This window comes from Dichomitus squalens, assembly GCF_000275845.1.
Source record: "Dichomitus squalens LYAD-421 SS1 unplaced genomic scaffold DICSQscaffold_19, whole genome shotgun sequence".
In the NCBI taxonomy this organism is placed as follows: domain Eukaryota; kingdom Fungi; phylum Basidiomycota; class Agaricomycetes; order Polyporales; family Polyporaceae; genus Dichomitus; species Dichomitus squalens.
The window spans coordinates 75444-88174 of NW_006766901.1; the positions used below are offsets into that span (position 1 = coordinate 75444).

Here is a 12731-nt window from a genome sequence, read left to right on the forward strand (position 1 = left end):
ACCCGCAACGTAGTCCCACAGCTTCGCCTCGTATAGGAGGTCCTCCATCTGGACCCTCCACGACGGCCAGTCCTCAACACCGGTGAGTGGCTCGATCCGTACGCGCGCGAGAAAAGCTTCGGTGGACATGGTTGAGCAAGATTAGGTAAGCGAGAGAAGCAAGAAAGTTTCCAGATATAGCAGCAGTGGTGGCGTAGATCGGTCGGTTAGAGCAGAGCAGGGCTCATAACCTGTAGAAGTTCGTGGGGAAAGAAGATGATTCTACAGCGGAGCCGCGGGAGTCTATATATACATGTACTACATAAAGACTATCGTAATGTAGATCCGAGACAGAAGGCGTAGTGGCGTTGGTGCCACCGTCAAGCGTTCGCAAAGCGTGCCCAAAGCAGTAAGGCAAGCACGTGACCATACTCCAACACCTCACTCCGGCCCTCTCCCTTAATATTCCCCCTTTACTCTATATGACCGGACCCTGAGTCCGACCCTGACCTTTTCCCTTTTCGGTTACATTACTTTACCCTGACCCAGACCCCGACCCTTGTCACGCCCCTTTCCCTTTTCAGTTACATTACCCGACCCTGACCTAGACTTAGGACCCTGTCCCGCCTCTATCCCCTTTCGGTTATATCACAGGACCCTGACCTAGGTCATGTACTATACTGGGCCTAGCCTCGACCAGACGTGTTCCTTTACAGTCTCCTCATACCTCCCCACTTTGGTTGGTTACCTTTCCCTTCCTAATACGGTCGGTACCCCATAGTATATAAGGAGGCCTGTAGTCGGTAGAGGCTCCCCACTTCTGTTCTCCTCTTTGTTACCTCCTGTATCCCTATATCCCTCAATCTAGGGACTTGCGCGATACTCTCTCCCCTGTGTGCTACACCGCGTACTTGGATAAGTCTGCGTGATAAGTCTGGATAGACTTGTGTTAGTACTTCAGCGTAACAAATGGTTGATTCGCAGGTGATCGATTAATCTCTGATTAAATATCTCCCATGATTGAAAGATCTGTGATAGAATGGTATTAATCTAGTAAGCCAAAATCCGATCACATTGAGCTCCCATTGTATTGAAACCTTTGGACCATGTGAAATATTATATTAGAGTTCATTTGCTAATCAACCATTCAGTATACCCTCCGCATTCTGAATGATTTCTGCATGGATATACACTAGGTCTCTAACAAAACAATCTGAACAGTTCATCCGTGATTTACTGAGCTTCAAACAAGCAGTCACTAGTCCGCATATTTCTACCAGGTCTCGATTACTTCAGGCGGAGTTCATTCAGACAATAATTCACATGGTTTTGGCATATTGAAGGGTCAAACCATCGTGATATGCCCACGGTGTAGCAAAGTGTTATGGTTGTGATAAGATACTTCATCCCTATCCGTGAACGACTATGTACATGACTATAACATGTATGTCGGCCTATGCAACCTCTCGACGACCAGTGGCGCGCCGTTGAGCCCCAAGCTCAGGGACGTCACGTGATAATTCAGGCACGTGCTTAAGGCTGTTCAAAAGTGGTGTTTAGTTGAACCGCACCATAGCTGTACAAAAATGGGAACCCCTCCTTCTGAAGCATCCTGTTACATATGGCGACCGTTCTCTGTGACAACCCAACACTTCCCGAACAGAAGCATGTGCTTTGAAGGACAAGGTGGCCAATACGGAGCTTAGTGACTTGTCACGTATCACCTTGGTGATTCATAGCCTTGAGGCTAGCAAGGACGGCATGATAGTAGCCCTCTAGACGTGCCGGCATTAGCTCATTCGGAACCCACGTTAGACAGATTTGGAGCAGTTTGATTGGCAGAATCTCAGGAGGAAGGCCATTTGGCACCATCTATACGCGCTACTGGGGCCCGCTTTCAAGGCAATCCCGACCGGAGAGCGTGGCGTTGCTCCGATAACAGGTGCCTTGTGACCCTAAAAGAAGTGATGAGCTGACCATCACAATCAGGGAGGTACTAGGTACCTGATTTGTGTGGGCTCACGAGTACTGGAACAGGCATCCCGCCGATGGGCAGAATGTGAGCCGTTCACCAACAGCAAGCGCTGTTTTCTCAGCATTTTGATTCTTGCTAGGCGCTATCTCGTGTAAGTGTCCCTCCACGTTAAACAGCCAGCCAGCTCTTTTTCATCGCAGTTTACCCTCTCGCAGTTTCCCCTCCACTGGTGGAAACCATGGCTGTTCTCCTGAACGATTTGCTCAAGTCCACGCTAGTGCTTGTCACCCTCGTTCCTGTGATTGGTTGGCGGCTCTCCGTAGCCTTTCGCCGCAAGTCTGATCCAGTCCCTTCCTGTACCAGTCAGTACTTTGAACCTTGCTTTGGATGTATTTATGAATGAACCAGGCCAAGCATACAGGAAATGGAAGAGCGAGCTGGGCTTGACCTATCGCATCAAAGCTGCGTTTGGGGTGCGTTTTCTCATTCTTCCGTAACATTGACTGTGTTGGCTCAATGCTCAAGCAGGCAGGCAACATTGTAAGAACACCATATTGGATAGCTGTCTCAAATCATCTCACTTTGCCAACAGCTCGTGTTGAGCGATCCGGTTTCAATTGCCTATATCCTACAGAAGAAGATATATGACTATCGTAAGTGTCTCGTGGCCATTGCGCTGTATATCATCTTGATTCGCATTATAGATCACAGCAGGGTTGTGCACCCCCGTGTGGCTCGCCTTCTAGGAAAGGGCCTTGGCTGGGTGGAGGGCGAGGCTGAGCACAAGCGGATGCGCCGGCTAGTCAGCCTGTCTTTGTCGTGCGTCCTCGTTAGTCACCGCAGCCACGAGTGGCAAATTACTTCACTCCTAGACCTGAGAATGTGAAGGCCCATGTCGAGCCACGTGAGAGTTGCCGCACTGGAGGTCGTAGACCAATTCATTAGCCATGTGCAGTCCGGAGCGGAGAAGCCTGTCAACATCCTCGACTGGACGTCCAAGGCAACGTATGTATTAGTCGGCGTCAGCAATCACATAAACTAACGTTCTACTACCAGACTCAACGTTATAGGACGCGTTGTAAGCATCGGCGTGAGCCTTGCAGTCAACGTCTTTACTCAGCAATCCTTCAGGCGTTTCTACATGACTTCCAAGCCGGGAATAGTCCTGAAGCCAAGCAGATCTTAGGCGGGAGACGTCGCGGTGTCTCTCGTGCCGCTAAATACGCTGGTTTCTTGATGTGACTTCACTTGCGGTTGGCTTCTCCGTATGCGACTCCACTGAATATCGGGATACCGATACGTACAGACTTGATGCTTCTCCGCCGCTTCCCATCTTGAACGATCTGCCTATTGCTGCCATTCAGTCCCAGGGCCTAGCAAAAGTCGCCATCAAGGTACAGTGACTGCCGAAAATAGTGCACCGGCGCTTCGTGCGACCGAAATCCTGCTGTACCGCCGTATCTACAAAGTGTACCACTGAATAAATGCAGTTATATACATTCCTATGAGTCCCTTAGTATAGTGCTGGGATGATAAATATCAACTCCAATACAATGCTTACACAATTGGCCAGAAACATGTTTCAGCGCTAATTTGGTATGCGCTGGCACTGGGCACCGGCGCAACTCTTCTTCAACATCTTCGACGACACGACCTCTAACGCTTATATCCTTTTAATACTCGCTTCACAAGATCCTTGTCTACACACCTGTTGCTATGACAGTGTGTACCCCCAGCAAACGTGCTCGCATTTTGGCTTTCCGTGACCCCCGCTTTGGCAAGCCAAAGTCCTTCCGTGAAATCGGCTCTATCCTCGGCCTCAATGCTTCCACAGCCTCACGGAACTACAAGATAGTCAAAAAGGCCCAGGACGTCTATTTTCACCCCCGAAAGCCTGGCCGCCCTCGCAGCCTCTCCCCCCGTGACCTTCGTCATGCCGAGATCCTCCTGGCAAGGGGTACGGCTCGTGATGCAAGTGATGTCCAGTGACAGCTGTTCCCCACCGTCAGCCCTTGCACTGTCCAGAGGAGTCTCTCTGAGATTGGCCTGCATGGACGAGCACGTCGGGAGAAGCCGTACCTTAGCCATTCAGTTGTGGCGCAGCGGAGAACCTGGGCGGAGGAGGCCAGCAAATGGGGCGATGCAGAGCGGTGCTTGGTCATCTACTCAGATGAGTCGGAATTCAATCTTTTTGGCTTGGATGGGAGGCAGTGGTGTCGGAGGAGAGATGGGGAGGCTTTTCTGGACAGGAACATGAAGAAGACGGTCAAACATGGTGGAGGAAGTGTTATGGTGTGGGGGTGCATCACATCGCGTGGAGTCAGACGTCTTCACAGCATCAATGGCATCATGGATGCAAAGAAGTACGTCGCTATTCTCGAGGAGTCCCTCTTGGGTACACTTCACGACCATCGCATCCCTCCCCGCTGTGTCACGGACGTTGGACAGACGCCCCTTTTTACCGCCCATTCCCCTCCCCTTGACGCCCACCTTCCATTTTCGGACCATTTCCTTTCTTAGCCCCTCCCAGTTTGGACACTGTAGATACGTTCCCACACCCGCATGCTACGTTCCCGTGATCGCCATGCCCTTGCCTTTTCTTTCTCGCCCTTTGTTCTCTCTTTGTCATCTTCACTGCCTCGCTCTCGCGCCTTGTCCTTGGTTGCTAAGCAGCTCCTCTAGTATATAAGGACCCCCTTAGGCGCTCCCTAGTCCCCATCTCGACCTCTTGGTCATTGGGACTAGGTGAGTGACCATAGTTTTGTACTTCCCTTCAAGTACTAATGTATAACTTGGTCATTGGGACTAATCTGTCGCTGTCTGCGTGAAGACTAGCTTTCGTAGGTCTCGTGCCTTCGTGCCGACCTCCGCTCTGCCCTCGTCGAGTTTTCTGTCACGTTTATCCCTCTCCCTCTCTCTTTTCCCTTTCGGCTCCTTGCCGCTCGCCCACGGGGTCATCGCCGAACGTCGACCCGAGTCCACGCGCCTAGTCGCCGCGACATTAGGTCGAGATCTCTCCCCCGGTGCTGACGCTCTGAACAAGAGTGTCCCCGCCGCCGCTACATTGTCTCCCCCACCCTGGACTGCACCGGCAGACTTCACGTGTGGGACACAGAAGACCAAGACTACTGTCACCGACGGAAGGACCCAGATGACGGACTCTGGTACTGGGAACCGTGTGAGCAACACCCCTGCCTAAACCGTCATCACCGCCCTGCTCGAATCAACTGGAACGCCTTTATGGACGAATTCATCCCCATTCCTGACTCCCCCGTTGCTGAGTCGCCCACGACTCGATCCCCCATCCCCGGTACTCCGACTGACGAGCTCGAAGTAGCGCTACTCATCGCGCTTCCCCCATCCCCTACCCTCCCCCCAACTTGCCCACCATCCGCTCCGCCCATCATGGGACAACAAGGCGGACAACCGCAGGTGACAGGCCCCGCCAACAACCCCCAGCAGGCCCAACTGGGCACCCAGACGGCAACACAACCCCCGGACCCCATGACGGTACTACTCCAATCGATGACCTCCTCACTCAGTCCATGGCGCAGCTCACCAACTCGACCACTGGGGCCAACAGCCTGAAGGCGGTTCAGAAGCCCTCTCCCTTCAAAGGCGAACAGGGGGGCGAAGCACGACGCTTCCTGGCCGCGTTCACTCTCTGGGCCATGTCCCAAGGATCAACACTCAACCACGTGGATGCCACAGGCAACGCAATCAGCGCGCGCGTGACGACCAGTGGATTCGGGCAGTCCTCTCCTTCATGCAGGACAGTGCGGCTCTCTGGGCCACTCCGGTGATGGAGGAGATCGTGCAGGGCACCACCCCGTTCAAAGGCTTGTGGACGGAGTTCCGCACCCAGTTTAAGGCCTGATTCGAGACAGTCGACGAGGTGGTCGATGCGAAGGAACACCTCTGTACGTTGTGGCAAGGCTCCATGACTGTTCTGGAGTACACCGCCCGGTTCAACGAGCTCTCCACCCGCACGGGTTACTCCAAGGCCGACCTCCGCAACCGCTTCTATGAGCACCTTGCGGACTCCATCAAGGACGAGTTGGTACACACGGCAAGGCCCATCGCTTCTCTGGAGGACCTCATCACCGTCTTCTCCGACATCGACGTCCGTGTCCGCCAACGCCGTGCCGAATGGGATCGTCAGCGCGGACGCACCACCACCACCACCACCGCGGCCAAGCCGGCTGTTCCGCTGCATACCACCCCCTTCACGCCGCCTGCCCGAGACCCGAACGCAATGGACATTGACGCGACCCGTACGCGCAAAGAGTTCAACCGCCTCATGCGCGGCAAGTGCTATGGTTGCGGGTCTACGGCGCACGTCAAGAAGGACGGTGGCCACGACAGGGACATCTGCAACTACTGCCGCCGCGTAGGGCACTGCGAGACGGTGTGCATGGACAAGTTCCTGAAGAAGCCCCGCTCGCAGAAGCTCGCCGCCACGGAAGAGGGACCTGAGGAGCCCCAAGTTGCAGCGTCGACGTCAACGTCTGCAGATGATGGAGCAACCAACGCCCTCATCGCGCAGCTCATGGAGCAGCAGAAGGCCCTCACTGACCAGCTTGCCTCCCTGCAGAAGTCTTTTTAGAGCGGGCGCGTGCGAAAGCTGCTGCAGCGGTGCCCTCCAGTACGACTACGGACTCTTCGCCTCCCCAGATCCCTGACCCCTGCCTGTACGATAGCATTAGTTCGTGTATCATCCCCGAATTAAATCCATCTAGCTCGCATTTCCGCATCAGTGTGCTACTTAAGGGCAGAAACCGTAGTGTACGTTCCGCAGCTATGATAGACAGTGGGGCGACGGCCCTTTTCATCAGCCACCGTTTCGTAAAGAAGAACAACGTCTATTTACATAGGCTAGCTAGAGACATTCCCCTCTACAACATTGATGGCTCCAAGAACAGCGCGGGCAGCATCTCCCATTACATTAGATTACAAGTACTTATGGGCGACTACACGGAATGGCTCGAGTTCTTAGTTACAGACCTGGGCCCCGAAGACGTCGTATTAGGCTTACCTTGGCTTCGTAGGGTCAACCCGGACATCAACTGGCAGGAAGGCACCATGGAGGTTGGTGCGGAGGAAACGGAGGCCGAGGCGGAATGGAAACCTGGTATTGAGCGGATCGCCGCCAACCGGGTGCAGCGAAGAAAGTGGTGGAAGACCAAGGTCCTGGAGGACACGACCGAGGAGCTGTGGTGCGCCGCCGGGTACACCTACTCCATGGAACTCGCACAGAAGGCCAACCAGGACAAGCCCAAACGCACGTTCGAGGAGATCGTCCCGGAAGAGTACCGACAGTACTCAAAGGTCTTCTCTGAGACCAAATCGGAGCGCCTTCCAGAGCACAAGCCGTACGACCATGCCATTGACCTCAAACCTGACGCCCCAGAAACTCTACGCTCCAAGGCCTACCCGATGTCGCCTAACGAGCAAGAGGAGGTCGATCGGTTCCTCGAGGAAAACCTTCGAAAAGGCTACATCGTCCCCTCCAAGTCCCCGATGGTGTCCCCGGTCTTCTTCGTGAAGAAGAAGGATGGCAAGCTCCATCTAGTCCAGGACTACCGCAAGCTCAACGAGATCACAGTAAAGAACCGGTACCCTCTCCCCCTCGCGTCGGACATCATCAGTCGCCTGCGCCAAGCCAAGTACTTCACCAAGTTTGACGTCCGTTGGGGCTACCACAACGTCTGCATCAAGGAGTGCGACGAGTGGAAGGCCGCGTTTACAGTCCACGATCGAGGCCTATTCGAACCGCGAGTCATGCTGTTCGGACTCACCAACTCCCCCGCTACATTCCAAGCCTTGATGAACTCAATCTTCGCTGATCTGATCACCGCAGGAAAGGTTGCTGTCTACCTCGATGACATCCTCATCTTCAGCACCACCCTCGAAGAGCATCGCGCCGTAACCCACGAGGTGCTGAAACGACTCCAGGAACACGACCTCTACCTGCGACCGGAGAAGTGCGAGTTTGAGAAGACGGAGGTAGAGTACCTCAGCCTCATCATCCGCGAAGGCGAGGTGGCCATGGACCCGGTCAAAGTCAAGGCCGTCACAGCGTGGCCAGCCCCCAAGAACCTGCGCGACCTGCGCGGCTTCCTAGGGTTTGCCAACTTCTACCGTCGATTCATCCGGGACTTCTCCAAGCTCGTGAGACCGCTCAACAACCTGATCAAGAAGGACGTCCCCTGGACTTGGGGAACCGCGCAGCGACTGGCCTTCCAAGCCCTCAAGGACGCGTTTATGAGCGAGCCCGTGCTGGTCTCTTGGGACCCGGCTCGGCCCACGCGGATCGAGGTGGACGCTTCTGGCTTCGCGACCGGAGGAGTGCTGCTGCAGAAGCTGGACAACGACCTCTGGCACCCGGTGGCTGTCACAGCCAACGTGCTGTGCCACCAGATAAACAAAGACAAAGCTTACTGGTGAAGGGGTTGGTGCTGAGAGCGAAGCAACCACAAGTGACACAGCAAGATATGATGCAAAGATGTGAATTCCCTAGACTAGAAGGGGCAGTAGAAGGTAGGGCTGCTAGCTACCTACAGAGGAGATGGGGAATCGACGAGAAGATCAAGTCTGAGGTTCCCTGCCTCAGACTCCCTACTATTTATACAAATGCAACGGTGCACAGACCAGGTATCTATTTGTCCCTGCTTGGTCAGAGTCTGCTGACTCATGTCCTGCCTCCTGACCTGTCACATGATGTCCTCATGACTGATACCTGAGTCATGCTAAGTCCGGGCTCCCTCCGATGAGTAAGCGCCCCTGCTGACGCGTGAGTCACCTGCCAGTGAGTGAGGATGGGCGCTCTGGACCCCACAAGGTCCTGGGTTCGATCCTGGCTCCTCCACTTTCCGATACGAGTTGCTCGTGGTAAAGGTGGGCGTCTGTCCTGGTTCACATGACCCCTAGGTCACGTGGCACGAGAAAACTGAGACAGTGGCCTACCGATCTGAGTCAATGGCTGAAGCGGAACGGAACTACGAGATCTACGACTGAGAGATGCTCGCGATCATCCGTGCTCTCGAGGACTGGCGACACTATCTTGAAGGGCTCCCTGAACACTTCGAGATCGTCACAGATCATTGTAATTTGGAGTACTGGCGTACCGCGCGGAACCTCACCCGTCGACAGGCTCGATGGTCTCTATACCTCAGCCGCTTCGACTTCCGTCTTACGCACAAGCCTGGCAAGACGAACACCCAAGCCGATCCCCTCTCTCGCCTCCCGACCCACCAGACTACGGATGCGGAGGACAACAGAGATCAAATCGTGCTGGGACCGGAACGGTTTGTCTCCCTGTCAGCCACGCTTACGGACACGAGCACCCTGGAGCAGGAGATTCGAGATGCCCAGGTACTCGACCTGGAAGTAGTCGAGGCTCTCCGCATCCTCAAGGAGAAGGGCCCCCAGAAGCTGAAAAACGGACTCCTGGAATGGGAAGTGCACGACGACCTTATCTACCGGCATGGGAAGCTCTACATTCCCCCTGGTAAAGACCTTCATAAACGGGTCGTCTTCTTGTGTCACGACGCGATCACTGCAGGACATCCTGGACGGAACGGGACGATCGAGCTGGTCAGCCGCCTCTATTGGTGGCCGCATCGAGACGCGTTTGTGCGCAAGTACGTCGAAGGCTGTGACACTTGCCAACGCCGGAAAGCCCCTCGTCATCCTCGAAGCACGCTCCAGCCCCACAATGTACCCGAAGGCCCCTGGCAGACGATGGGAGTAGACCTCATCACTGGACTTCCCCCGGTACAAGGATACGACACGATCATTGTCTACAGCGACCACTACAGCAAGCAGGTCCACGTACTACCCACCACGACCGACGTTACTGCAGAGGGAGTCGCCGATATCCACTACCGCGAGATCTTCCGTCTCCACGGAGTGCCGGAGAAGGTGGTGTCCGATCGAGGACCTCAGTTTGCGGCACGCTTCATGAAGGCCTTGTACGAGAAGTTTGGGATCCAGCATGCGCTCACGACCACCTACCACCCCCAGTCCAATGGGCAGACCGAACGGGCAAACCAGGAGGTAGAGAAACACTTACGGCTCTTCTCTAACCTACGACAGGACGACTGGGTGGCCCACCTGCCGACCGCGGAGTTTGTGCTCAACAACCACGTCCACTCCGGACTCCAAGTCTCCCCCTTCGAGATCATCTATGGCTACCAGCCTAACTTCACGGTACCCATCGGCGCCCCCACCAAGTTCCCGGGGCTAGACAAGCGCTTGGAACTGTGGCGTGAAGTACGAAAGGACGCGGAGGCAGCCCTTCGGATGGAGAAGGCCGCCATGAAGGAGTCGTTTAAGCGCGACAAGCCAAAACCCCACGAGTTCAAGCCTGGAGACCGTGTCTGGATGGATTCACGGGACGTCACCATCCATCAGGCTAGTCGCAAGCTCGCACCCCGACGACTTGGGCCGTATGAAGTTTTGGAACGCACGGGCGAACTCACGTATCGACTTCAACTTCCCCCTTCCATGCAGAACCGACACGCCGTCATCCACGTCGACCGCCTCACACCCTGGACGGGCAATGACGTCAACGGCATACTTCCGCCCCCACCGGAACTAGTCGAAGTCGAAGGGGAACTCGAGTACGAGGTCGAAAAGATTGAAGACAGCCGCACGTACCGTAACCAGTTCCAATACCTGGTCAAGTGGAAAGGCTACGACGAAGGCCAGAACAGCTGGGAGCCGGCAAAAGACTGTCACGGACGTTGGACAGACGCCCCTTTTTGCCGCCCATTCCCCTCCCCTTGACGCCCACCTTCCATTTTTGGACCATTTCCTTTCTTAGCCCATCCCAGTTTGGACACTGTAGATACGTTCCCACACCCGCATGCTACGTTCCCGTGATCGCCATGCCCTTGCCTTTTCTTTCTCGCCCTTTGTTCTCTCTTTGTCATCTTCACTGCCTCGCTCTCGCGCCTTGTCCTTGGTTGCTAAGCAGCCCCTCCAGTATATAAGGACCCCCTTAGGCGCTCCCTAGTCCCCATCTCGACCTCTTGGTCATTGGGACTAGGTGAGTGACCATAGTTTTGTACTTCCCTTCGAGTACTAATGTATAACTTGGTCATTGGGACTAATCTGTCGCTGTCTGCGTGAAGACTAGCTTTCGTAGGTCTCGTGCCTTCGTGCCGACCTCTGCTCTGCCCTCATCGAGTTTTCTGTCACGTTTATCCCTCTCCCTCTCTCTTTTCCCTTTCGGCTCCTTGCCGCTCGCCCACGGGGTCGTCGCCGAACGTCGACCCGAGTCCACGCGCCTAGTCGCCGCGACACGCTGCTTTGTCTTCCAGCAAGACAATGATCGGAAGCACATGTCTCGTCTTGCCACCCGCTGGTTTGAGGATCACAACATCATCCTACTCCCTTGACCATCATCATCCCCTGACATGAACATTATTGAGCATGTCTGGGAGGAGTTAGACCGCCGTGTGCGCCGTCGTTCCCCTCTCCCCCGGAATGTTGATGAGTTATGGGCTGCCTTGCAGGAGAAATGGTATGGGCTTGATACTGGTTATATACAGAAGCTGTACGATTCCATTCCCCATTGTGTTGAGGCTCTCAAGGCTGCTCATGGACTGCATACATGCTACTAGGCTTAGCATCGAGATTTTGTAGACTTATGGTTAACTTTCGTCGCTCGTTACCACCTTGATACGTACCCCTAACTTGGGGTCTGTCCAATGTCACTCAAATAACCTGGGCAATCCTGCGCCGTTTGTCGCGAGAGTCTTTGCATGATATCAAGACTTGTGTGGCTACATAGATGTATAATAAGCAGCCCAAAACATAGCGCAGGTCGTCCGTCGTACAGAGATTTCATTCGCGCGAAGCGCCGGTGCACTATTTTCGGCAGTCACTGTAAAGTTACATGTGGCATAATGGAGCATTGTCCTCGACCTCACTATTCCTCAGACGGGCGTAGCACGCGAGCTGATTCGGCGCAATCAAGACATCATGTAGAACGGAGATACTAAGGCCTCAAAAGATCTTCTGAGCAGACTTCGTTGAGTATACTTAGTATCCTCGGTGCCTCAATAAGGCTTGACTTTCGTCCACAGTGGTTGCACATGCTGCTGGAGACATCTCTGAGGAAGAGTTGCATGAGCAGGTACGGGCTGTTGCAGGTGCACAAAGTCTTCACGGTGCTGACGAAGCGTGTAGATATCCACATTCATGTACGATCTTCGCGTCTGCTTGAGCAGCGTTTACTGACAATTCTTCAGCGTATCTGGTCACGAGACGACCACACAGACATTGGGTTTTACTATTTACGAACTCTCTTGTTGAACTTGGACTTATCCGGTCCGGACTACACGAGGCTATGCATCTCCTAGCGCTTAGCTGTAGTCGCTTATGTAGTATGTTACCATATTTGGGACTCTCTGCTCGTGTACTATAGCTATGCTTCCGGACTCTTCTGGTACTGACTAGGACAATCTGTACTACTCCAGAATGGTCTAGACAGGTCTATGCCTTACTCATTTATTACTCATCCTATGGTGCGATACGTCGCAATTCTTTCGTCGTTGTATTATTCATCGCACTATGGTACATGTGACTAACCACTCTTCGATTAGTCATGGACACTTCTCTGTAGTATATAAGGACTTCAGATTGCGTCCTCCCTCTTCAGTCTTTCCTTACTGACTGAAGAGTGAGTACTTCGTTATATCTACCTCTAACTTGTAGTTACTTACTTGATCCTTTGTAGTCTTGCTTCGACTCTAGGTACAGTTCGTTG

General features: G+C 54.0%; 4 protein-coding genes across 4 annotated transcripts; all 4 read left to right on the forward strand.

Annotated features, from left to right (window-relative positions):
- Window positions 1–2192: 2192 nt before the first annotated feature.
- On the forward strand, window positions 2193–3140 carry DICSQDRAFT_170950 (uncharacterized protein; the record flags this gene model as incomplete). Its single annotated transcript, XM_007366583.1, has 7 exons — window positions 2193–2310; window positions 2363–2427; window positions 2483–2494; window positions 2547–2607; window positions 2659–2773; window positions 2843–2959; window positions 3011–3140. 7 exons carry the CDS (start codon window positions 2193–2195, stop codon window positions 3138–3140), a joined length of 618 nt encoding a protein of 205 aa, XP_007366645.1.
- Window positions 3141–5194: 2054 nt separating this feature from the next.
- On the forward strand, window positions 5195–5831 carry DICSQDRAFT_170951 (uncharacterized protein; the record flags this gene model as incomplete). Its single annotated transcript, XM_007366584.1, has 3 exons — window positions 5195–5464; window positions 5497–5609; window positions 5666–5831. 3 exons carry the CDS (start codon window positions 5195–5197, stop codon window positions 5829–5831), a joined length of 549 nt encoding a protein of 182 aa, XP_007366646.1.
- Window positions 5832–5894: 63 nt separating this feature from the next.
- On the forward strand, window positions 5895–6560 carry DICSQDRAFT_62739 (uncharacterized protein; the record flags this gene model as incomplete). The annotated part of the gene is made up of 1 exon (XM_007366585.1): window positions 5895–6560. One exon carries the CDS (start codon window positions 5895–5897, stop codon window positions 6558–6560), a length of 666 nt encoding a protein of 221 aa, XP_007366647.1.
- Window positions 6561–11376: 4816 nt separating this feature from the next.
- DICSQDRAFT_62694 (uncharacterized protein) lies at window positions 11377–11583 on the forward strand (the record flags this gene model as incomplete). The annotated part of the gene is made up of 1 exon (XM_007366586.1): window positions 11377–11583. One exon carries the CDS (start codon window positions 11377–11379, stop codon window positions 11581–11583), a length of 207 nt encoding a protein of 68 aa, XP_007366648.1.
- Window positions 11584–12731: the final 1148 nt, after the last annotated feature.